General features: G+C 41.9%; 1 protein-coding gene across 1 annotated transcript in view; it reads left to right on the forward strand.

Moving 5' to 3' along the window:
• Positions 1 to 25,274, forward strand: part of ccdc102a (coiled-coil domain containing 102A) — a 118,714-nt gene that overhangs the window by 81,992 nt on the left and 11,448 nt on the right. Inside the window, exons 6-7 of the mRNA XM_022745497.1 lie at positions 7,302 to 7,418; positions 8,902 to 9,111. Coding sequence (XP_022601218.1) covers positions 7,302 to 7,418; positions 8,902 to 9,111 — 327 coding nt within the window. The remainder of the gene's footprint in view (positions 1 to 7,301; positions 7,419 to 8,901; positions 9,112 to 25,274) is intronic.

Consider the following 25,274-nt stretch of genomic DNA (forward strand, 5'->3'; position numbering starts at 1 on the left):
TGCAGTGATATCACACCTATCTGTATGGGAAGTCATTCCATGTGATAACAAATCACAAACCACTCGTCACCATATGTGCAAAACCACTGTATGCTGCACCATCATGTCTACAGCTCATGCTGATTAAGACACAGGGGTACAACTATGAAGTCAGGTACCGGCCTAGAGCACAAATGGTACCTGCGGACACTCTCAGTCAGTTGCCAAACCCTGAAAACCACAGTGAATTGAGCTGGACAAGCACATCGATGGAATGAATGCTGAAATTGAGGATTCAATGTTGCACGCCATCGGCATAACAAATTTCTCATCTGGAAAACAGGAAGCTCTCCGTGTAGAAACTGCCAAGGTCACTAGATTCAGTGTGTTAAAAGGAACTGATCAAGGGTAGCCAGAAAGGATAGAAGACCTGCCAACAACCTTGTGTGCTTATTGGTCCTTTAGAGATGAACTTGCAGTGGAATCAGGAGTCATATTCAAGGGCAGGGAGGTACTCATTTCAGACCATGACTGAAGATATCCTGAATCAGATATCCACATCACCTCGCACAAGAAAGTGTTTATTGGACAAAAATGAATGGTGACATCAAAATAGTTTGCAGATCTTGCAGTGAGTGTGTGGAACATCAAGATGCAAACCCAAAAGAGCCTCTCAACCCACATGACACTGTTATAACTGACTAAAATGTTTCTTTAGGACCCAAAAGCAGAACACAACTCAGTGGTGCAGGTGGATTGGATTTTATTGTAGCTTGGTTTGAACTGGAGAAGGCTGTGGGGGTCTGGCAGGTGAGGAGTGGTGAAGCAGAGGTTCTGGACTGGAGGCTGCTGGGCTGAAGAGGTTGCTGAGAGACAGACAGGTGGTGAATGACTCAGTTTGGTCCATTGTGGAAGGGAAGGATGGAACCGGAGCTGAGGTACAAGGAGAGTGAGGTTAAACTGAGGTTTGAAATAGCAACTAGGAAGCAAACACGTAATAAAGAGGCCTAGATGAATACCACTCAGGTAGACTGAATAATCTGGTGAGGAGGGACTATAAAACCAGGGTTGTACTGTACTGCTGTAAGTACTGCTGGGCTGCTGAGAAGATGAAACTCAGGTGTGCTGGCTGCAGCAGTCAGCAGGAGGAGTGGAGTGGAACCAGGAAGGAGCTGGAGGGAACCACACCCCGAGACACACACACACAAAACCAGAGAGGAGAGAGAGAGAGAGAGAGAGCAATCAACCAGGTACTGAAACCCCCGACCCCGACATCGTACATCCAGCAGCCGCCTGACGGTAAACACTGTGTGGTCGTATGCGGGCGGGAGGAGGGGGGTCAGCCGGAGGGCACAGAGGACTGACATGCACAGGTTTCAACTGGGAAACATGGAATGAAGGGTGGATTCTAAAAATTTTAGGCAGCTTGAGTTTAACAACAACAGGGTTGATGATGCCCACGATCTCAAATGGTCCCAAATAGCGGGGCGAGAGCTTCTTAGAGTCAGTTTTCAGTGGAATATTCTTAGAAGAAGGCCAAACTTTCTGACCTGGTCGATAGTGGGGTGCTTGGATCCCATGACAGTCAGCTAAGCAATGGTTCCGTTCAGCTGAACGTAGCAGAGCTGAGTGGGCATCCCTTTGTCCTCACCTGAAAACTGACTGAGGTAACATGGAACTCACACTTCTCTGCCTTTATGAATAGCTTGTTCTCCTGGAGCCTCTGGAGAACTTGATGGACATGGATGATGTGTTCAGAGGGTGAGCACAAGAAGACCAGGATGTCATCTAAATAGACAAAGACAAAGCTATTGATGAAATCTCTGAGCACGTCATTTACCATCGCTTGGAACACTGCAGGTACATTGGTGAGACCAAATGGCATTACCAAATACTCAAAATGGCGTAGGGGGTTGTTAAAAGCCGTTTTCCATTCGTCTCCCTCTCTAATTCTCACCAGGTGATAGGCATTTCTCAGGTCCAGTTTGGAGAAGATGGTGGCTCCAGTGCTACATAATTAAGAGTAGGCAGGTGAGGACCAATCCTGAGGAGATCCAAGCAGTGGTACAATGGCCCCAACCAACCACTAGGAAACAGTTACACCGATTCCTGGGCCTCGCTATCTTTTAACGCCGCTTCATCAAAGACTACAGTAAAGTAGTGGCTCCTCTCACCAAGCCCATATCCTCCATTTCTCCATTCAGTTGGTCTCCTGAGGCTGAGCCTTCCTCTACTTGAAGAAACTGTTTACCACAGCCCCAGTTTTAATCCAGCCGGACCCATCCTGTCCCGTCAGTTTATTGTGGAGGTGGATGCTTCAGATTCAGGGGTTGGGGCAGTCCTCTCTCAAAGTGCAGCTCCTCAAAAGCTTCATCCTTGTGCTTTTTTTTCCCATTGCCTTTCTCCTGCAGAACGAAACTATGACGTGGGAAACCATGAGCTTCTCGCAGTAAAACTGGCTCTGGAGGAATATAAGCATTGGCCTGAGGGGGCTGAACAACCATTCATTGTGTGGACTAATCATAAGAATCTAGTTTATATCCAGAATGCCAAGAGGTTAAATTTCCGTCAAGCCTGCTTGGCCTTATTCTTTGATCACTTCAGCTTCATCCTTACCTATCGCCCAGGCTTCAAGAATAGTAAGTCTGATGCCCTCTCCCGCCAGTTTGCCCCTGAAGACGTCGTTTCCAGTCCAGACACCATTCTACCTACTACCTGTGTTGTTGGGGCTGTCACATGGGAGATAGAATCTATGATCAAGGATGCTCAACGCACCCAACAAGACCCAGGTAATGGTCCTCCTGGCAGATTGTATGTCCCCAACTCTCTACGTTACCAGTTCCTCCAGTGGGGTCACGGCTACGGCTTGTCCAGCGGGCTCCATAGGTGCTGAACGTAGGGCCATTTCAACATTGAGGTCCTGGGATGTTCATGAAATTTGATGGGATCCGAGTTTGCCTAACTCAGTTAATGCAAGTTGACAACAACAATATTTCCCCAAAACCCTCTTTCATCTGACCATTTTATATTAACATTTGAGTTCACAGTAATAGATATTACAGCATTTGGGAAAAAAACCATCACAGCATGTATCTATCTGACAATACTGTAATCAAATTTAAAGAAAGAATCCTATTGGTATTTGGTCTTCTGCCATGTGTCACCACAATGGAGGACAGCTATCTCAACACGTTGATCATCAATCATCAAGTTGATGATGTTGTTGACAGTACTGCAGCCTCATTACATACAACACTAGACACTGTGGTTCCTCTGAGAAAGAAGGTAGTGAATCAGAGGAGGCTATCTCTATGGTACAACTCAGAAACCCGTGCTCTAAAGCAAAACAACCCCAGGTTTCTGTTCAGCCCTGTAGCCAGGCTGACAGACAGTCACAGCTCTATTGAGCCGTCTATTCCTTTAAGTGTCAGTAGCAGTGACTTTATGAGCTTCTTTATTCACCATATCCTCCCCACAGCTGACTCAGATGTACTGTCCGTAGCACCAGAGTCAACAGTAAGTGGTTTATATTTAGACTGCTTCTCTGTTGTAGATCTCTCTGGGCAAACTTCAACAGTTCTAAATCTTAACCATCAACTTGTCTTATAGTACCTATTCCAACGAGGATGTTCAAAGATGTTTTTCCTCTAATCAACACTTCTATTCTAGGTCTGATCAACCTACCATTATCAGCAGGTTATCTACCACAGGCTTTTAAGGTTGCAGTAATTAAACCTTTACTTAAAAATCCTACTCTTGATCCAGATATTTTAGCCAGTTACAGACCTATATCCAACCTCCCCTTTATTTGAAATCAGTGAAAAAGTGCTTGTTAACCAGTTATGTGATTATTTGGCGAAAAGTGGTCTGCTTGAAGACTTTCTGTCAGGATTTAGAGTCCATCATAGCACAGAAACAGCTCTGGTTAAAGTTACTAATTATCTCCTCAGGGCCTCAGACAATGGACTCTATACTTGTCCTACTAGATCTTAGCTCTGCATTTGACACCATCGATCACAGGATCTTATTGCAGAGACTAGAACATGTCATTGGCATTAAAGGAATTGCACTTGGCTGGTTTGAGTCATACTTATCAGATAGATTCCAGTTTATTCATGTTAATAATGACTCTTCTATGCACACAAAAGTTAGTCATGTTCCACAAGGTTCTGTGCTAGGACCAATACTTTACACCCTATATATGCTTCCTTTAGGGAATATTATCAGGGAGCACCAGGTAAATTTCCATTGTTATGCAGACAACATCCAGCTGTACTTATCTGGCCAGAATTTTACTTTAAAATGTTCAAAAAATTAACTAACACTATCAATAGTATGTGAAGGAGCCACAGTGATGATGTCATGACCAAGACTACCATCTATTGTATTTCAGAGAAATCTACTGAAATGAGCATGCTAACCAACTAGCCCCGACCCGGGCCTTGTTTTAATACCACCTAGACACACTAGATGCTGTGTGAGTCAGTGTAGCGTCTAGTCTGCCCTCAGTCCCACGGAGAACAAGAACTTCCTCCTGAGCTTGAAGTTAGCTACAGCTCCAAAAAAAAAAAAAAAAAAAGCTGCCGACGAGCATCACAGAAACGCAGAGATGGCTGAAGTGCTTAGAAAGCGATCTTAATCTCCATCCCAAAGAACCACTCTGAAAAGAAACCACGTTCAACGGCAAAGAAGCAAAACACGGGTGAAGCTGGTGTGGTTTTCCACCACTGGTGACAGCTCCGGGCGAGTAGAGAGACGCGGCTTGATGTCGAGCTTGCAACTATTCTTTTAGACTGGTGAGTAACATCTAATGTTGGTCTATAGCGAAAGGTATCATTACTGCAAATGAAAAACCGTACTGACAAACACTTCAAATGGTATAAATGTATGATTGATGTTGTCGACAGAAGTTTTAGCGATGTTGTAGAATTTAGCCTGTTCCTGCGGCTGTCCAGCTAGATGCGTCTGTAACTTTTCTTTAACAAGTGAGACTGTTTGGTCCAGAACCAGCAGGTGCAGGATCCACTGCCTAATACTGTATTTATTTTAGCATATTCATATTCATATTCATATCTATCCTTACTATTTATTATACACACAAAACAAACATAACATGTTTGAATATAAAGAACTTGTATGTTCTAAACTAATTGTCCTGTTTGTCTGTATCAGGACAGAATTCCAGTCCAGTCCTCCCCAGTGATGGACCAGCATCTGCTTTTTCTTCTGTGTCTGGCCTCATCAATCAACAACCACATTACAGTAACACCTTTACACCAGAGTATTATCCCTGCACAAAACAGATATTGTCTATACTGTGATCTTTTGCACATCCTGCTCAGCAGGAGTTTTGTCAACACTTTTGTACATAGTTTTTTTCATCGTTTTATTTTTTTAATATGTGTATCTATGTATATTTATTTTTTTGACTCTTGCAGTATTTTACCTTTTTATTGTTATTTCCTGTTAATATGTTTATTGGATACTGCACCAAACACCAAGCCAAATATCTTGTAAGTAAAAACCTTCCTGGCAATAAACCTTTTTTTCTGATTCTGCCTTTGTGATGATGTCATCATCCCTTCCTCATGCTGCTGTAGCCTGACATCCATGTGGAATGCAGTATCCCCTTGCCTTCATATTTTTATAGGTAAATAAAAACATACTGTTTGTATTACAAGTATTCATAATTTGTTTCAGTGCTCGCAACAATTTTAACTATCAACAATAAATGCACATATAAATAATAAATTATAAGGAACATGGGGAAAACAACAACATGATTCACTGGACAGGGGAAAAGAGTGAAAAGCTGCCCCCTATGAAGGTGGAGCAAGTAGCACAATCTAACAGATTATACCTTTAAAGACATAAAGACCGGGATGACCAGCATTTTTTACTTCTTAACTCAGACAAAACTAAAAAGTTATTGTACTTGGTCCTAAACACCTCAGAGACACACTACCTAATAATATACTTACTCTGAATGGCATTACCTTCGCCTCCAGTGATACAGTCAGAAATCTTGGGGTCATTTTGACCAGGACATGTGTTTTACTTCACACATAAAACAAGTCTCTAGGATAGTCTTCTTCCACTTGTGCAGCATTATGAAAATTAGAAACTGTCCTGTCTTCTAAAGGATGCTAAAAAACTAGTCCTTGCCAGTCTGGGTTCGGGAGGCAGACACCCAGATCAGGCTTAAAACTGTGCTCTTTGATAGGGCTTATAGTTAGGGCTGGCTCAAGGGGGTCCATCTCTTTGTTAAGCTGCTATAGACCTAGACTGCTGGGGGATTCCCATGATGCACTGAGCGTCTCTGTCCTCATTCTGCAGGGCTCTCTGTTTTGGAGCAGCAGAATCAAGATTTGCCACTACAACACTAATAATAATAATAATGATAATAATAATAATATCATAAACAGTATATATATGGTCCCTCTCTCTCCTCCCCCACCCCCTCTTTTTCGTCTCAAACCCAACCGGTCGAGGCAGACGGCCGCCCACCCTGAGCCTGGTTCTGTTGGAGGTGTCTTCCTGTTAAAAGGACTTTTTCCTCCCCCCCTGTCGCCAAGTGCTTGCTCTTTGTGGGAACTGTTGGGTTTCTCTCTGTAAGAAAGTAAAGTCTCGACCTTACCCAGTAAAGTGCCATGAGATAATATATATTATGATTTGGCACTATACAAAAAAATTTAATTGAAATTTAATTGAATTTATTTTCCAGTCTCAATGGTCTCTGGTTGGTGTCTCAGATTCAACAATGATTAGTTTAGTTTTTCAGGGAGTATGTATGTAAGATTCAGTACAAATACCTGATAGATAGTCATACCTGCCAACATTTAGGTCTCAAAATATTGTATCACACTTGGTTGAGCTTGTGTTTCATACACAATCTAGCAACTTGGATAACATCAAACAAACATACAAAACGTATGGATCTGTGTGTAATGATTATTTTTAAAAGGTTGAGGGCCATGAAAATTACAGGAGCTCCCTTGGAGAAACAACAGAAGGGGAGGGAAGGTGCCAGGAGATCACCTTGAAATACAGGAGATTCCCAGGGAAAATGCTGTGTTGGCAGGTTTGCATATTATGTGTGCATTTGATCAGCAGCATTTAATTTACATATAGAGATATTGATGTGGATCCTCAAACCTTCACTCCAGCACTTGTTTGCTGTTTGTAGAGTTTAAGGAAGGTGAATTTCATATGGTTTAATGTTGCTGATTTCAGTGCTCCTCATTGTCCTTTGAGACAACAATGAAAAATGCAACATCCAGCTATTTGAGGTTTTCTCTTCTCCCCTCTCTTCCTAACACCAGCTGAACCTGCTGAAGGAAATGCACCAGGATGAACTCGGCCGCATGTCTGAAGACCTAGAGGACGAACTTGGAGCCCGGACCAGCATGGACAAGAAACTGGCTGAACTACGAGCTGAGGTTAGGACACAGATCCAGGGGCAGGGGGAGTAGTTAACAGCAGAGAAAAGACCGGGAGGGTGGGGTGATGGATGGAGGGTGGGCAGGTACAGACTGAATGTCAGCACCTCACAAACTGAACACACATCCGTTTTCCTGTATTAGCTTTTTTTAAAATCTATATTCAGTGTCATTTGTTGCCTTCTTTTTGTCAAAGCAGTCAGTACGTCATTTCATTACTACTACATATATTTCCATGAAATAGTAACTACACCCAGTCTACTGAGCTTGTTTAGACTGCCATCTAGTGGCTGCTACATGATCTGTCTCACTATTGTCACTACTGTACAAAAGCACATCACAGCTGGGTATGTACAGTAAGAACAGCAGATTGAGAGGTTCATGATTTATGACTAATGTGTAAAGTAAAACACTTACTGAATAATTATAACAGGAACAGTTTGTCAAACTTCTGCCCTGAATTTAATCACATCACCTGTGTATGGAGTTTTTTTTTTATTAGTGTACCTGTAGAGGTTCATTGGTATCAGTCCTCATAGATGCTGATGGAGAGACATCTAAACAGTGATCACTGCTCTACACCATAAAACAATGTTATACATTCACTGAGCACTTTATTAGGAAGGGTTCCTCAGTTCTTCATGTCATGGATCCACTAGATGTTGAACCTTTCCTCTGAGACTCTGCTCCATGTTGATATGATTGCGTGTGAATATTAACTGTATCTGCAGGATTGTATACATTGCACTGCTGCCACGCGATTAACTGATTGGATAATTGCATGAATAAGCAAGTGTACAGGTGTTGATACAGTCTGATCATATCTGAATCTATGGATCATATATGTGGAGGATATATCAGCAGGTCAAATCTGACTTTCAGTCTACATGTGGTGGGTCTCTTCTTCACCCCTCACATCAACTATTCATCCAGTTTTACTGAGTGATGAGTCAAGTGTTAGTTAGGTACCAATAGCCAGTGTTATTTTCTCTGGGTGTTTCATAGTAAAAGACCCACTATTGCCTCTTAAAATATATTTATTGTGAAACATACAGGAAATGTTGTTAGTGTCACCAGGAGCTTTACAGATTTTTTTTTTTGCAACGAACGGAGGAAGGCAGAAATGAACACAGCTGCTGCTGTGACAATACAATCGTCCTGGCAACACATCTGGAAGGTAAGTATAAAGTGTTTTACATAATAACTTCTTTCGATCTGGTGATAAAAACATTGACTTTCAAATCAAAGAGGTCGGGGCAGCAGTGCTCTACCTTCATCATAAAAATTAGTATGAAGTCGGATTTCACAGCCTTTAAAAACATCTACATTCGCTGTCCTGTATAACTACAGTCCTGTTCTGGTATTTGAGGGAGCACAGCTCCTTCTCTAACTTATATATAATCACCAGCAGTGATTGGTACAGCTACACCACAGTTATCATGTGAGTGTCCTCAGCCTCCTCTTCTCTTTGTGTTTCTCTCAGATGGAAAGACTGCAAGTAGAGAATGCTGCAGAGTGGGGGCGCAGGGAACGTTTGGAAACGGAGAAACTGACATTGGAGAGGGACAACAAGAAGCTGAGGGCTCAGGCTGAAGACCTGGAGGAGCAGCTGGCCAAGAAACGCCGGCAGGCCACCTCCGCTCTTGACACGGACCTCAAGGTCATCCAGAGCGAGTTGTTTGAGAGAAACAAGGTGGGCACCACTTCTGTCAGACGTCCCAGTGCTTTCACCAAGCTGAGCAGAATCTGTTTCCACCAGCAGCAGCTGCCCTCTCGTCCTGTTGCCTGTAATTCAGTTTTTCCAACTACGAAGCTACTTTTTTACAACCCAGTTTAGTTCATCATTTCCATCAGTTATCATATTGTATTCCCCTGAACTGTAACAGAACTGAATCATCCTTTAAATTCCAGGTCGCTATGAAACAGAAAGTTTGTGCAGTCACTTCCATGCACACATACTGATGACTTCTCTTTATATGTAAGGAGTTTGTGCTCTGATCTTGTCTTTCCAGAACACTGTTGGCTGTGTGTGTGTGTGTGTGTGTGTGTGTGTGTGTGTGTGTGTGTGTGTGTGTGTGTGTGTGTGTGTGTGTGTGTGTGTATGTGTGTGTGTCTGAGAACAGACAAAGAGAGAGATTGATTGTGTTTTGTATGTAGTGTTGAAGCTGTGGTATTGATCTGGACAGTGAATGAGAAACGGGCCAAGCAATTAAGACAGTAGATGCACGCACACACGCATGCAGGTTCATTGATAGTGGAATCATCTTCAACCACAGCCGGGGGGGGGGGCTATATTTGTCAGTGTAACCTTCATGTTTTCCTCAGCAGCTCTCTCTGTGTATCCATCTGTTGCCATTGGTAACATGGAAACTGTGATGCTCTAACAGTGACAATTCCTCAGTGTCATTGACAGAAGGAACATTTGTTTCTGTTTTTACTGCTTCAAAACTCGAGACTGTAGTAATTGCAGAGGAAAGTTGACATCACTGAGAGTTTTATCTGCAGGTTGTGTCTGTGTCAGTGTTTCATATTTTAGAGTCAGAGCATCTAGAACGAAGCAGTGTGTGGAGCAGGTGAAGTCTGATCTATGGACAGAGCTGGTTTCATATCATAGGTTCAAGGCTCATTCTGAGCTGAGTCTGCATGTGAAGCTCATGATTTACTGGTTCAACCATCACCTGTGGTCATGAGCTTTTGGCAGTGACCCACAGAGCAAGGTTACAGATACAGAAGGCTGAAATGTATTTCAGTAGAACATTTTCTGTAAACTAAGAATGGTTGTCAGGAGAGACTGTCTGAAAGTGTTCTGTTTTAGCACACAACATGAACAGATTTACCTTCCAACATGGTCAGACAACACGTTGTATGAACCAGTTCTTCCCAAGCTTCCTAACTTCAGACATCTGATCAAGATTCCCAGGGAGTGATGGGAAAAACACCCATGGTGCGACACAGTGACTTCAGGTCCTCACATCCTCAGTCAGTAGAAAACCTTTCATTTGAGAAACTGGAACTGGAAAAATAAAATAAAATATTACATATTTGATATTACATACATATTTATCATAGAATAATACCTGTAACACCTGTAAATTCAGTCACATATAAGTAGGTGTCTTGTTATGACACCTAAAATCACCAGGTGGGGCTATTGACCTTACATGTAGGCTTATGTAGTTTGTAGTCATGTCTTACAAAGTGATGGTCAGTGATGTTACTGAGACTGTTATCAGTAATGACCTGAGGTGACCTCGTCATGTGAGTCTGGGCTGTGAATATATGACTCAGCAGGTAACAGAGAAATGATGTAGAGACTGTGTGTGTGTGTGTGTGTGTGTGTGTGTGTGTGTGTGTGTGTGTGTGTGTGTGTGGATGCTCTCTTCAAATGGCCCTATTAACAGCAGGCTGTGTGTGTAAGTGTGTGTCAATGTGGAAACGCTGTTTGAAAACGATAACAAATGACTGAGGGAGATAGGGACTAATTACGAAAGCAACAGAGTGAATGACCTCACAGTCTCAGAGGAAGGAGGATGAGGAGGTTGAAGAGGATCAAGATGAAAGAGGGGGGGTAAAGGAGAGAGAGGAAGGTGCAAAGGAAGGAAGATGAAGAAAGAAAAGTTCATAGGAGTCACACATAAACCTCTGTATGTATTTACTCTAGTTCGTTATCTCTCAGTGGAGCTGGACCATTCAACTCGTTATGTTTTCTCTCTTTTACCTAATGTTACTGCTGAGGAAGAAGTTTACTGCATTTAACATGGTTTAATGTCACGCAGGGACCTGAGTGTGCATCGGTGTGTTCCTCTTTATTATTCTGTGTCCTAACACCAGTCCCTGACGTATCACCACTGACTCTTCTCCTTTAATTCAGATTGTAGGAAATCTGCAGGACTGGACACAACTGTTCTTCTGCAGGGTGAACATGGATTGTTCAAAATGAGACTAATTAAACCACAGGGGCCAGAGTGGAGCCAGTTCTTCCTGTAGAGGTGCTGCTTAAGTCAACCTACACCAACACACGACATTAATAACAAGGATTATGGTGATCAGAGGTCATTAATACCAATGGAGGGTGAATGACAGTAATGGACTAGTGGTGGGAACCCCTTCAAAATCAATATAAAGAAATACAAATAAAACTACATTAAATGGAAGGATTAGTTATATAGTAGTGTTAGATCTGTGTTCTTCTTTCTTGTGTATTTTTTATTTATGGTGCTTTTATGCATTTAACCTCTAAGATCTTTGTCTCTGTCTCTTTTTATTTTCATTTTCATTTAGTCTTTTATTGAGCTCATCTCCCAGAATCCCCTCCCACGCTGTACAGTGCTCTCGGGCAGCCCTGAACATAAACCCAATTCTGCTATTTTCTCTCTCTCTCTCTCTGTCTCTCTCTCTCTCTCCCTCTCCCTCTCCCTCTCCCACTCCCACACTCTCTCTGTGTGTATGTTTGTTTGTTGAAGAGATAGATAGATAGCCTTGCCCTTTTTAAGACTCTTATTTTGAAATGTGTCTGTGCTTCTGTGTTTGGCAGTAGGTTTTGTACAAAAGAGCCAATAATTCCCTCTTACCATGTGGAGACTTTTATTTTGAAGGTTAATCCAAATTGTGGCGATGGTGTTTCTGTGTTTCTGTCAGTGTGTGTGTGTGTGTGTGTGTGTGTGTGTGTGTGTGTGTTTGTGTGTAACAGTAGAGCTTCCCAACACAACACAACTTAAGTTGAGACTCTTATTTTGAAGGTGTATATCAAGAAAGTAAGATGGTGTTTGTGTGTGTCTGTCAATATGCGTGTGTATTGTTGTGTGGTAGTAGAGCTGTCTACCATAGAGCCTCCAATAAGTTTCTGTTACCAGGTTGAGACACTTATACAGTCAATATCCATATGATGGTGATGGAGTTTGTGTGTCTTTCAATGTATGTGTATGCATGGTGTTGGGAACTGCTTAAACTTAACCTTCAAACAGCCCTTTGAATTTGTCAGGACTGGCAAAAATGACCTCACAATAATGGTTTTTAACCAAAATTGTCCTCACAATTATAGAAAGATCAATATGCACACACAAGTACACGCAAATACATGCAAATACATGCAAATGCATGCAAATATACAGTGTTAATTTATCTTACAGTTGCTCTCATACCTGAGTTAAAAGGCTAAGAATTAATGGGTTTAATTAGCCACTCAGAATCGGCTTTGCCCATTTCTGCTCAGTAACACATGCTCCTGAATTTGTATTGCAGTCAATGGGAGAGGTGGAGGGTACTCCCATCATTTCGTAAAAGATATCAGAATGAGACCAAAACTGGGTGATGCAGGACAAAAAAGAAAATCTCTACATTTTTTATTTAAAAATTGTTAGTCAAGCTTGAAAATTTTGGGATTTAAAAGAGCTTGTCTTACTTTTTCTGACGAAAATTTTCAGGGATGGCAGTTAGAGTTCGCAGTTAGCTATGGTTAGTCAAGTCAAGTCAAATCAATTTTTATTTGTATAGCGCCAATTTACGATATAAGTTATCTCGAGGCACTTTCCAAATAGAGCATATTTAGACCTTCTCTTTATAATATTATTTACAGAGACCCAACAATTCCCACAAAGAGCAAGCACTAGGCGACAGCGTCAAGGAAAGACTTCCTTTTAAGAGGCAGAAACCTCGAGCAGAACCGTACTGAGGGTGGGCGGCCATCTCCCTCGACCAGTTGGGTTGGAGAGATATATATATATAGAGAAAGAGCAAGAGAGAGAGCAAGAGAGCACAGAGGAAAAGAACAAGAAATGGTACATTACAGGAATAATAATGTAATGGCAACTGTAGTGCTCATACTGATAAAAATAGTAATGACAGCTAATAACATTAATAATCACCATTATTAATTATAGTAATTTTAGTCCCGTTAGCAGAGCTGTGACTAACAACAGCAGACATCACAGAAGATGTAGTAAATATCACAATCCTCTATGCTGAAGTTACAATAACACCACACTGAGCGAGCGAGAGAGAGGGAGAAGCTAGTGCTAACTGCTAAGCTAAAGTAACTAGCAGATCTGAACAGCATGTAAACAACTGCTGAGTTTAAATGTACAGCAGGTAGTTAGAGCCTGTGATAACAGCAAGAAAGGAAACAACAACATTAACTGTGTTCAGACAGAGCATAAATAAACTCTACCAGTAACAGAAACTGACTGCAGATGGGACACCACACTGACGTCAGCACATCAGCACATCAACATGTGAACAGTGTCTCTACTATTACTGAAAAGATATCAGTAGTAGTAAATCCCTGTGTAAAAATCTCCTCAGATAAAAGAACAAAGTAAGTCAGTTAAAATGTTGAGTAAACGTGTTTTTGCGTTACATTTGAAAATGTAATGAGAGAGGGGTAAAACATGTTATAGGGTGATAATAATAATATATGATAAAATGATAAAATTAAGGTTACCAGATATATCAGTTACCAGGTGAGAACAGCAACGAAATCAACCAATTAATTGTAGTTAGGCACTTTGGAGCCTGAGCATACACCTGATAATTACTAACACTCAGTTTGCAATGTATTATTAATATAGTTTTAGACAGTTGTTGATTCAATTGATCACCGTGGAGGATGTAGTGTATATTACATTATACAGAAGTGTTTCTGTTATTAAGCCTACCTTCAGTGATAAAAATAGGGTGGTGTGTGCGCGGGTGTGTGTGTTTGCATTTGTATTGCAGTCTATGGGATAGCTGCTATGATGGTTGAACAGTTCATGTAGTTGAAAGCCCAAAGTAAATTCAATATGTCTGCTGCTGTATTCACTGTTGTACTGTCCAGTCTGAACTTTAATCTCTCTCTATCAGCACTACTTTGTAAACAGCTTTCTATAGACAATAACTTCTAAGATCGAACTTTTATAACTAACCTTACCTCTTACCTTTTTAAGACTCTTATTTTGAAATGTGTTTGGCAGTAGGTTTTGTACAAGAGAGCCAAAAATTTCCTCTTATCATGTCAACACTTTTATTTTGAAGGTTAATCCGAATCGTGGAGATGGTGTTTGTGTGTTTCTGTCAACGTGTGTGTATGTGTGTGTGTGTGTGTGTGTGTGTCTGTGTGTGTCTGTGTGGCTGTTTTTGTAAACATCATAGAGATCAAAGAGTCTCTTAACGTGCTGGTTTGAACACCTGTGTGTGTGTGTGTGTGTGCGTGTATGTTTGTGTGACTCCGGTTAGTGTGTGTGTATGTGTGTGTGTGTAAGAGACAGAGTCTGGCTGTTGAAGACAGAGCACATACAAATCTGTGGGAGAAACAGGTCAGCAACCTCTCAAACTCCTGCCATTTAATACAAAACAGTACATAATATCAGCAAAATTATCACATGGTCAGCACTACAAGACTCTCCTGAACACCTCTATGTGGTTGTGGTGTTTCTGGACCCAAAAATATGGAGCGAGTTACAAAAAAGGGTCAGTTCTGGTTTTCTCCTGAAATCGGCTCCTGAATTTGTATTGCAGTCTATGGGACAGTTGGAGGATACTCCCATCAGTTTGAGGCTGACAGTTTAAATTCTGTTAGTCTCTGTGCTAAGGTAGTCACTTTATATGAAACAAGACAAATTTGTCTACTAATGAGGAAGAAATGATGTGTCAAGATTGAAATACAGTTACAATCAAAATTATTCAACCCCCACTGCAAATTAGGTTAATTGGCAAAATGTACAATCTAGCAGCTTTTTGTAATAAACAAATCAAACAAGAACAATTTAAGCAGCTCAACACAACTAATATTACAAGTGGTTTCTCCAAATTCAACACAAAATGCCACTTAAGGACTACTGCAGTCTCAAAATTATTCAACCCCTTCATGACAAGCATCTTTAGTACTTAGTAGAGCACCCTTTTGCTGTTATGACCTGCTGCTAATGTGATGCATAGCCAGACACCAGCTTCTGGCAGCGTTCCTGAGGAATCTTAGCCCATTTCTCATGGACAAAGGCCTTCAGTTCACTAATATTCTTGGGTTTGCGTGCTGCAACCACCTTTTTCAAATCCCACCAGAGATTTTCAATGGGGTTCAAGTCAGGTGACTGTGATGGCCACTCTAGTATCTTCCAGGACTTCTTCTGAAACCAAGCCTTGGTGGACTTTAAGGTATGCTTGAGATCACTGTCTTGCTGCAGGACTTTTGTAGTCAGTCAAGGGTTTTTGACCACCTGCCTCCTCAGGACTCTTGTGGCAGCTGTTGATAGCTTCCTCTTTCTGCCACATCCAGGTAGTGTAGCCACTGTTCCTTTAACTTTAAACTTGTGAACTATGCTTCCAACTGTATCTCTAGGAACATTCAGTGCCTTTGCTCTCTTTTTGTGTCCTTTTCCTTGTTTGTGCAAGGCAATGATCTCTTCTCTGAACGTTTTGGACAATTGTCTTGACTTAGCCATATTTCTAACATGCAATGAAACGTCACTGTCAACAGTCCAGGTGTATGAGGTGTTCTATCTGAAGCACACCTGATGCAACTAATGAAGCCCTTGATCAATTGCATCAGGTGTGCTTGAGACCACCCCTTATTTGCAAATGTATGCTCTTTTGAGGAATTCTATTCAGGGGGTTGAATATTTTTGAGACTGCAGTAGTCATTGGAAGTAGGATTTAGTGTTTGAGGAATTCTATTCAGGGGGTTGAATATTTTTGAGACTGCAGTAGTCATTGGAAGTAGGATTTAGTGTTGAATTTGGATAAAATCCTTGTAATATTAGTTTTATTTAATTATTTAAACTGTTCTTATGTAATTTGTTTATTGCAAACACCTGAAAATTTTTAAATTTTGCCAATAAACCTAAAATGCAATGGGGGTTGAATAATTTTGATTGCAACTGTATGTGGCCTTAAGGATGAGTTACACAGATTTTTTTTCAGACAAATTTTAGAGCTTCTCCCACTCTAGCGATGACGTCATCCACTCTAGCCCTGAACAGTCCTTGTTCACACCCATTATCGACTCAGAAATGTTCTGAAAAAAAGCGTGAAACTAAAACTGTGATCATTTAAAAACTGTACAAGATATCAAAAAGTTGAACACAAGTCTAATAGCTGAACGTGTTGTGAACATTTTAGTGTTTGAATGAAGTCTGTAGCTGAAAGTATGCTGAGGTAGTGATGCTCAAAGAGGCTGAAGCTTTCAAGGACTTGAACAGTCTCTCCATCAGGAAGAACTCCTGGTTTTAAAGTTTACCAGATATGGAGTTAAACATCCCATACCGGCTGAGCTGAAGAAGCCATACCGTGGATGCAGAGCCAGGGCTAAGCTAAAAGCTAGGAGATGGAGATATAAGCCTTTTCTACCATCAATCCTCATGGGAAATCGCAACTCCCTGGCTAACAAGTATGATGAACTGGAGGCACTTGTGAAGAACCAGCGAGCATATCGTGAGTGTAGTATCATGTGTTTCATGGAGACCTGGTTAAACGACAACACTCCTGACCGTTGTGTGGATTTACCTGGCTTCACTGCAGTATGAGTGGAAGGAGAGGCTGGAGCAAGTGGAAAGAATAAAGGTGGAGGACTGGTTCTGCTTGTGAAGAATAGATGTGCAACCCCAGTCAAATCACAGTGAAGGATTGGAATGTACTGTTGGAGTCACAGGAAATGAGATGAAGAGGAGATTAAAGCAGGCGAAGGAGGACTACAAAAAGAAAGTAGAGAGGAAGTTGCAGAACAACAACACCAGAGAGGTGTGGAAGAGGATGAGGACCATCACTGGCTTTAAAGAGAAGAACAGCCAGGCTCCTCCACAACCTGACACTGCAGCTGCAACTCCCTCCACACTGGGGTCAAGTCTCCTGTCCTTTACAACAGGGGAGGTGGGGGCAGAGCTCAAGAAGCTACGTCCTGGAAAGGCAACAGGCCTGGATGGTGTGTGTCCGAGGCTGTTAAAGGACAGTGCAGCCCAGCTGGCTGAGCCTCTCCAGAGGATCTTTAACTTAAGTCTTCAAGCAGGGAGGGTCCCGGTCCTGTGGAAAACATCATGACTTGTTCCGGTACCTAAAGTTGGACGAACGGCTGAGAAAAATGACTAAAGACCGGTGGCCCTCACATCACACATCATGAAGACCAGGAGGAGCTGCTGCTTCTCCACCTTCTGAAGCCACAGGTTGAACATGCACTAGAACACCTACAGTTCGCCTACAAAAAAATGATTTGAGTGGATGATGTCATCCTTTACATTATCCACCGGGCCATTCTTACTGAGGCCAGGTAGTTACATGAGGATTACATCCTTTGATTTCTGAAGTGCATTTAACACCATCCAACCCCCCATCCTTAAAGACAAGCTGGAAGGGATGGGGGTGGATCCCTGCTTCATGGCCTGGCTTGTGGATTACCTGACTAGGTATGTCTACAGTACGTCAGGCTGGGTACCTGTGTCTCAGGGACAGTGATGAGCAGCACTGGGGCTCCACAGGGGACTGCTCTGGCTCTATTCATGTTCACCTCATATACAGCAGACTTTAAATACAACTCTCAGTCCTGCCATATCCAGAAATACTCGGATGACACAACTATTGTGGTGCGTATCAAGAATGGGCAGGAAGAGGAGTACAGGGATCTGACGATGGCCTTCAGTGAGTGGAGCGACAAGAACTGCCTCCCTCTGAACACCTTCCAGACCAAGGAGATGGTCATGGACTTTGTGAGGTCTAGGCCCACCCTTCAGCCAGTCAAAATTCGAGGGAAGGACATTGAGGTGGTGCACACTTATAAATACCTAGGTGGAGAGTAAACTGGACTGGTCCCTGAACACAGATGCCATCTACCGGAAGGGGCAGAGCTGGTTCTTTTTCCTTAGGAGGCTCAGGTTCTTTGATGTTTTATCAGTCAGTGGTGGCCAGTGTACTTTTTTATGCTGCAGTCTACTGGGGCAGCAGCATGTCAGACATGAACACAAAGAGACTGGACAAGCTGGTAAAAAAGGCTGGGTTTGTGCTTGGCAGGAGTCTGGACTCACCCAGGACTGTTGTGGAGAGATGAATTTAAGATAAACACAAGAAACTTGTGCTGTAGAAACTGGACCAGACTCAGTGTATAGCTCCCTAAGCTTAACATACACAGACTAATGAGCAGTGATAACTAACATGTCTTTGGGGTGGGAACCTCCTTTCACCAGTGTTTCATCTAGTTACCCGTTACCGGCCTTAGCTTTGTACTGGCTATTTCCTGGGGAACAACAAGCTTTCCTCCTAAATTTATAAAAAATACCTGCATTTCCCAATCACAAGCATCCTCTAAGCTGCCTTGCCTCCTTGCTGTCTTACCAACTTTCTCTCCCTCTTGAACAAACTTGATTGCAACTCTCTTTGTTTTAGACTCTCCTAAATTTGCCTGCCTCCGTAGGTCTTCAATTCCTGCAGCTAAGGTTTTTAAAACCTGGTTATGTCGCCACGTGTACTGGCCTTGCGACAGACTAACCTTACAGCCTGACAAAATGTGCTTTAGAGTTGCAGTACCTGAACACAATGAACATAGCGGGTCTCCATTTACCCAGAGTTTTAGGTTCTGGGGAGTTGGCAATACATCATATGTTGCCCCTATCAACAATCTAATGCTACTTTCCTCCATACTCCACAGCTCTTTCCAGCTAAGCTTTTTCTTATCTACACCTTCCCAATTCAACCACTGTCCCTGCTTAGCCTGAGCCACTGCCTTTGCACCCCTTAATATCTCCTCCTGTCTACAAACCTGTTCCACAACTAGCTTTCTCTTTTCCTTGGGACCTGCTCTACTCCACACCGGTTTGCCTGGGCCAAGCCCCAAGCCTCCCCGGCCTATTTGGACATTACCCACAATCTCTGTATGCCTGAGCGTTGCTTCTGCCTCCTGCACTGCCATTCTTGGATTCCACTTTCTCCCCTTGATTGGGTTTGGAACCACCTTACTGACTACCACATCTTTACTCCCAGATAACAGGAGCTCTGTCCTAACCTTAGTACATTTAAACTCCTCCACTACACTAGTTACTGGGAGCTGAAGTATGCCTTTCCCATACAGTGCCACCGTACTTAAACATCTAGGAACACCTAGCCACTTCCTAATGTAAAAGCTAACTAATCTTTCCATTTTTTCTGCAGCAGATAATGGAATCTCATAAACAGACATTGGCCACATCAGTCTGGGAAATAATCCGAACTGCAAACACCACAACTTCAATTTTCCTGGAAGCCCTGATTTATCTATTCTATCCAGTCCCTCGGCAACATCTTTCCGAAACTGCACTACCTGTTCTCCGTCCTTCAAGTCTGCCTTGTACCACCTACCTAGACTCTTTACTGATTTTTCCCTAATTATTGGAATTTCCTCTTCGTCTATTACAAACTTCCTATCACTTAGCTTCCCTCTACTTAATGAGATACTTCTAGACTTACTAGGCTTAATTTTCATACTAGCCCACTTTAAGTTTTTATTAAGTCTCTCAAGTACTCTTTTCATACATGGCACCGTTGTAGTTATCAACGTCATGTCATCCATGTAGGCCCTAATTGGTGTAAGGCGCATCCCATCCTGCCGCCTCTCTCCACCTACAACCCACTTAGAAGCCCTAATGATTACCTCCATCGCCATTGTGAATGCCAATGGAGAAATCGTGCACCCTGCCATAATGCCTATTTCTAGCCTCTGCCACCCTGTCGTAAAGCCTGCTGTACTTACGCATAGTTTAATGTCTTGGAAATACGACCTTACTAAATTAACCACTACTCCAGGCACTCTAAAATAATCAAACGCCTCCCAAATAAGGCTATGTGGCACTGAACCAAACGCATTTGCTAGATCCAAAAATATGACATGCAAGTCTCTTTTCTCTGTCTTGGCTGCCTGAATCTGATGCCAAATCATGCTAGTGTGCTCTATACACCCTGCGAAACCTGGTATTCCTGCCTTCTGTACTGCAGTATCTATTAGGCTATTCCTTTCTAAATAACTAGCTAATCTCCGTGCGACTATGCTAAAGAAGATCTTCCCCTCCACATTAAGTAGCGAGATCATGCGAAACTGACTCAGGTCTGAGGATTCCTTCTCCTTAGGAATAAAAACACCTCCTGCCCTACGCCATGCTCTAGGAATAACCTGTTTCTCCCAAACTATTCTTAATTGCCTCCACAAAAACTTTAGGATATCAGGTGCGCTTTTATAAACCCGGTAGGGGACTCCATTTGGCCCTGGGGCCGAAGAAGCCTTTGCACGCCTGACTACCTCCTCAACCTCCTTCCACCTGGGTGGTCTAACATCCATCTCATGAACTATCTGTCCTAATGGTGGCATGTCAGGTGGGAGGCCTACTACTTTATTCTGCTCCAAGTCTGAATACGTGTTTCTTAAATACTTTTGCACTTCTAACTTTGTTGCTTTAAGCTGCCCTCCCTTTTCCTGGTTAAACAATCCTTTAACAAACTTGAAGGGGTCCCTGTAAAACGCTGTCCTTACATATTCTTTCTTCTTTCTCTTTTTCCTAAGATATTCAGCCCTTCTAAGTACTGCTAGCCTGCCTCTCAAATCTTCTTGCAACACGTCGATTCCCCCCCTCTCTTCCTCTGTTGCCCTTTTCCACTGCTTTCTTAATTGTCTTCTTTCCTTAACTAATTTCTCCATTTCCCTTTGTCGTCTAGACTTAACTAGCTGTACTCTTTCAACTCTCTTTCTGTCTTGCACCCCAAATCTTTCTGCACCATAAGAGTAGATTATATCTCCCATCTTCTCTAGTCTATCGCTTGCATTTCCTCCTAGTCTGCTTAAAATTAATGACAAATCTCTATTGACTGACTCCCATTCTTTCTTGCTATTTGCCCTCGGCCATTTAACTCTAGTTTTCTGCTCCATATTTCTCTCTCTGACTGGCCTATTCACCTCAGTCTCAGCTGCATCCCCTCTTGTCGTCTCCTCTTCCCCCTCTGTAGCTGTGTTGTTGATATCCTTCGAACTGTGGCTTTCTACCTGTCGCTGGACTTCATCCGATTTATTCGATTGACTTCTTAGAAAGTATCGATCGATGCGGCCACACTGCCTTTCCTTTGCAACACATCTCTTTCTTCCCTGATGCATTCTAAGGCCTCTAACTGACGTTACTTTCTGCCAGCCACAAGGACAAATCTGGAGCTTGTTTCCCTCTAGTCTAACATTTTTATTCTCTCCAGCTACGCTCACGTCACCCTGAGAACTATTCTGCCCAGTTCTAGTCCTAGAGAATAGGTCCATGCCCCTATCCTTCACTGAGTCGCATATCCAAGTCATACTCGTGTCCATTCAAGTGTCTGTTGCCGTGTAGTCTGCCTGTGGGTCATCTTCCACCCCTGCTCTCGCTGACCCTTGGGGTATTTTCCTTATAACTGACGTAGCTTATGCTGGCTGTGACAAAGATGCTAGGCCTCGCCACTGCTACCATGGATTGCTAGCCCATGGCAGCACCCTTGGGGTCTTTGCCTCCTGTCAGCTGTCTATCCAGGCTGTCACATGGTCTTTCCCTTGTTGTCAGCTGCCCTATTCACAGCAGTCACTAGCTAGGCTAGCTTTGAATTTAAGATAAACACAAGAAACTTGTGCTGTAGAAACTGGACCAGACTCAGTGAATAGCTCCCTAAGCTTAACATCCTAAGTCCTATGATAACTATTAATTCAGCTACACAGACTAATGAGCAGTGATAACTAACATGTCTTTGGGGTCATCAGGTGGGAACCTCCTTTCACCAGTGTTTCGTCTAGTTGGTCCCACGACACCTCCAGGAGGCTAGACAGTGATCACTGGCGTCCCAGAGTCACTCCCCTAATGCCAGCCATCACTGCTCACTGCTCCTCACACCACCACTATTTTCTCCTTTATTTTCTCCTCATGCAATGTAAGATGGAGGCCATCTTGGACAATACCAACCACCCTCTCCACAAAATACTGGCAGGACGGAAAAGCAGCTACAGGTGAAGCAAACATCTCATCTCATTGCGCTGCAGAACAGAGAGGTTCAGGAGATCCTTTGTTCCCACTGCCATCAGGCTATACAACACCTCAGCCAAAGGAAGTGGACTAATCTAATTATTATTGTTTATTTATTATGAATTGTTATTATTATTACTATTACCATTACTATTATTATTATTATCAACAATGAGCTATTTATCCATCTATCTATCTATCTATCATTTTAATGGCAAAAAAATTGCAGAAAAAGCTTAATATCTTGAAAATTATAAATAGTTGAAAAAAGTTCTATAAATCCGATAATGTACAGAACAAGCTGAACGTTTTGATTGTGGAATGGTTTTTGCACAAAAAAGTATGTAGGAGTAGTTGGAGACTGTAGAAAGGCGGAAGAAGTAAGAATAAAAGAAGATGATTTGAAGAACAATAGTACTACAGTAACTAAACAATGCAATTTCCCAAGATTGCGGTGGGATTGCTGCTTCTGCCCAAGTTGAAGCTAAACTGCCTTGCTGACTGCTGAGAAAAATCTGATACTGAGCTTCATTGTTAAATGCCTGCAACTAACGTTTAAAACGGAGTTGCCACTAACTCTGTCTGTGTTAGTCTTGAGTAATGGCCACCAATCACTTCATTTGGGAGTCCACATGGTCATTTGTGCAAAATTTGAAGGGATTGCCTTGTGGAGATCTGGAGATATTGCGCTCATGAGACCAAAATCATGATTTGTGAGGCGACTGTGACCTTGACCTTTGACCACCAAAATCTAATCAGTCTAATTGAACAATTGTACCAAATTTGATGAAGTTCCATCAAGGTGTTTCTGAGATGTCGTGTCCACCAGAATGGGACGTTTTTCCTTCTGGATGGACGAACATCCTGAAACCAATATGCCTCTGGCTCTGGCTGTCACCAATTTGTCTAATTAGCTGATCTGAATCACCTCTGTCTGTCCATCTGCACTCAGAGGTTGCCATGGTGATCCTAAGTGCTCAATTCCTACTGAGTGAGACCTGGTCTCAGCTGAGACACACCTTTCAACCTCTGGCTTGCCAATCAAAGACTATCAAATCCTATCAGCTAAAACCATGTGTTTTCTGAGAAAGGAGACTCTGCTCAATGCAGTGATATAAAGTACCTGTCTTTGGAGTCAAAAGTAGCTCCAAAGTAATCTACCAATTACACTATATGTAATGTGGAGTCAGTTAACATGACAAACTGAAATTAACTGCCGAATCTTTCCTGAATTAAATAGAAATGTCAGTAAAGTGGTTGATAATCACCACAGATATCAGAGGAGTCTCTAATCAAGTCATTTGATCCACCTCAGCCCATTTCCTGCACTCAGAGGTTGCCCTGGTGATTTTAACTGCTATGGTTTGACTGAGTGGGACAGAGATTCAATTGAAATATACCTCTCGAACTGAGGCTTTTCAGTGAAATATCGTAACTGTTATCACATGAATTTTTAGATTTTCTGAGAGAGGAGACATTGCTGATTACAGTCATATAAAATGCTTGTCTGTGATGCCAAAAATGTGGCCTATGCAATGATTTAAAAAATGCCTCCCTTCCTGTTTCCTCTTGATTTTCTACTCTCATTTTACATTACAGTGAATGGGGCAGTTAAATGGTAACCCACCACTTTGAAAGGGCACAATTCAAATTCTGTGAGTCTCTCTCTAGTTATTTATTATTACTTATTTGGGAGCCTAAATTTGTGAGTTTAAGAGGATTTTAATCCCTTCTCCCACTCTAGCAGTGATGTCACCCACCCTAGCCCTGAACATTCCATGCAATACACACCCATTATAAACTCAAAAATGACCAGAAAAAAAGAATAAAACTAAAACTGCGATAAATGAAATACTGTACTGTACTGCTATCAAGAAGTTTAATTCAATTTAAATAGCTTGGGTCTTGGGACCCGTTTAAAGATGAAATGATGTCTGTAGCTAAAAGTATGGCAAAGTAGTTGAGTTTCAAAGAGGAGAAAGGTTTCAAGGATTTGAACAAACTCTCCATGGACTCCCATTGTAAAAAGTCTGACAAAACGATTAATATTTTATTTATTATTATTTAATTTTTATTTAAAATAATTAGACATATCACTGAGAAAAGTAATGTGTGGAATGTCTCACTCAAGACAAAGAATGAGGGACTAGTAGTGGGCCAAAAAATGGGTTGGAAGGATAATAATAATAATAAATGGAATGTTCGTTTTTGACCTGACAACAACATATACTGGGATTGCTTCATTCAGCAATCCCACCAATAAAGAGAACAAAAAAATGCATTTTCTGCTGAAAATGCGTGTGAATGCTGAAAGCTGAATGAGATTGCTGAAGCAAAGCTGAAAATGCTGAAGCAACTGCTGAAGCAATGCTAAAGTTGCTCAAGCAATGGCTGAAGATTAAAAGCAGAAATTGTAAACTGGAGGTTGAATGGTATGAAATGGTGGAAAAACGCCTAAGTTTGTGTTGGAAACTGTAACAAACAGCACAAAACTCTAGAAAATATATAAAATGTGAAAAACAGAAAAACATGTTAGTTGAAAGCTAAATGGCCTAAATTGGATGAAAAAAAACCTAAGAAGGAAGAAATGTACAAGCAAAACTTTTAATGTCACACCTGAAAGAAATTTCTGAGTATGCTTTGAAAAATTAGATGCCAAAATGTTAAACTGGAGGAGCTGAAGTCCATTAGCTGCAAAATCTGAGAACTGAAACGTGTTGTTGAAAAACTTGAAAGCCAAATTATTTACCACCATAGGTGGAAGTAGGAGTGGAAAGCCTTAGAAATATGAAGAAGTAATCATTTGTAGAAGTAACAGAAAGATGAACTACATCCATAGTCGAAACTTTAAGATATGAATAAGCTGAAAAATCGCTTCACAGCTGGCAGTGTTGTGAACAGT

Source organism: Seriola dumerili, unplaced genomic scaffold (assembly GCF_002260705.1).
Source record: "Seriola dumerili isolate Sdu_G_001 unplaced genomic scaffold, Sdu_1.0 BDQW01000003.1, whole genome shotgun sequence".
Lineage (NCBI taxonomy): Eukaryota > Metazoa > Chordata > Actinopteri > Carangiformes > Carangidae > Seriola > Seriola dumerili.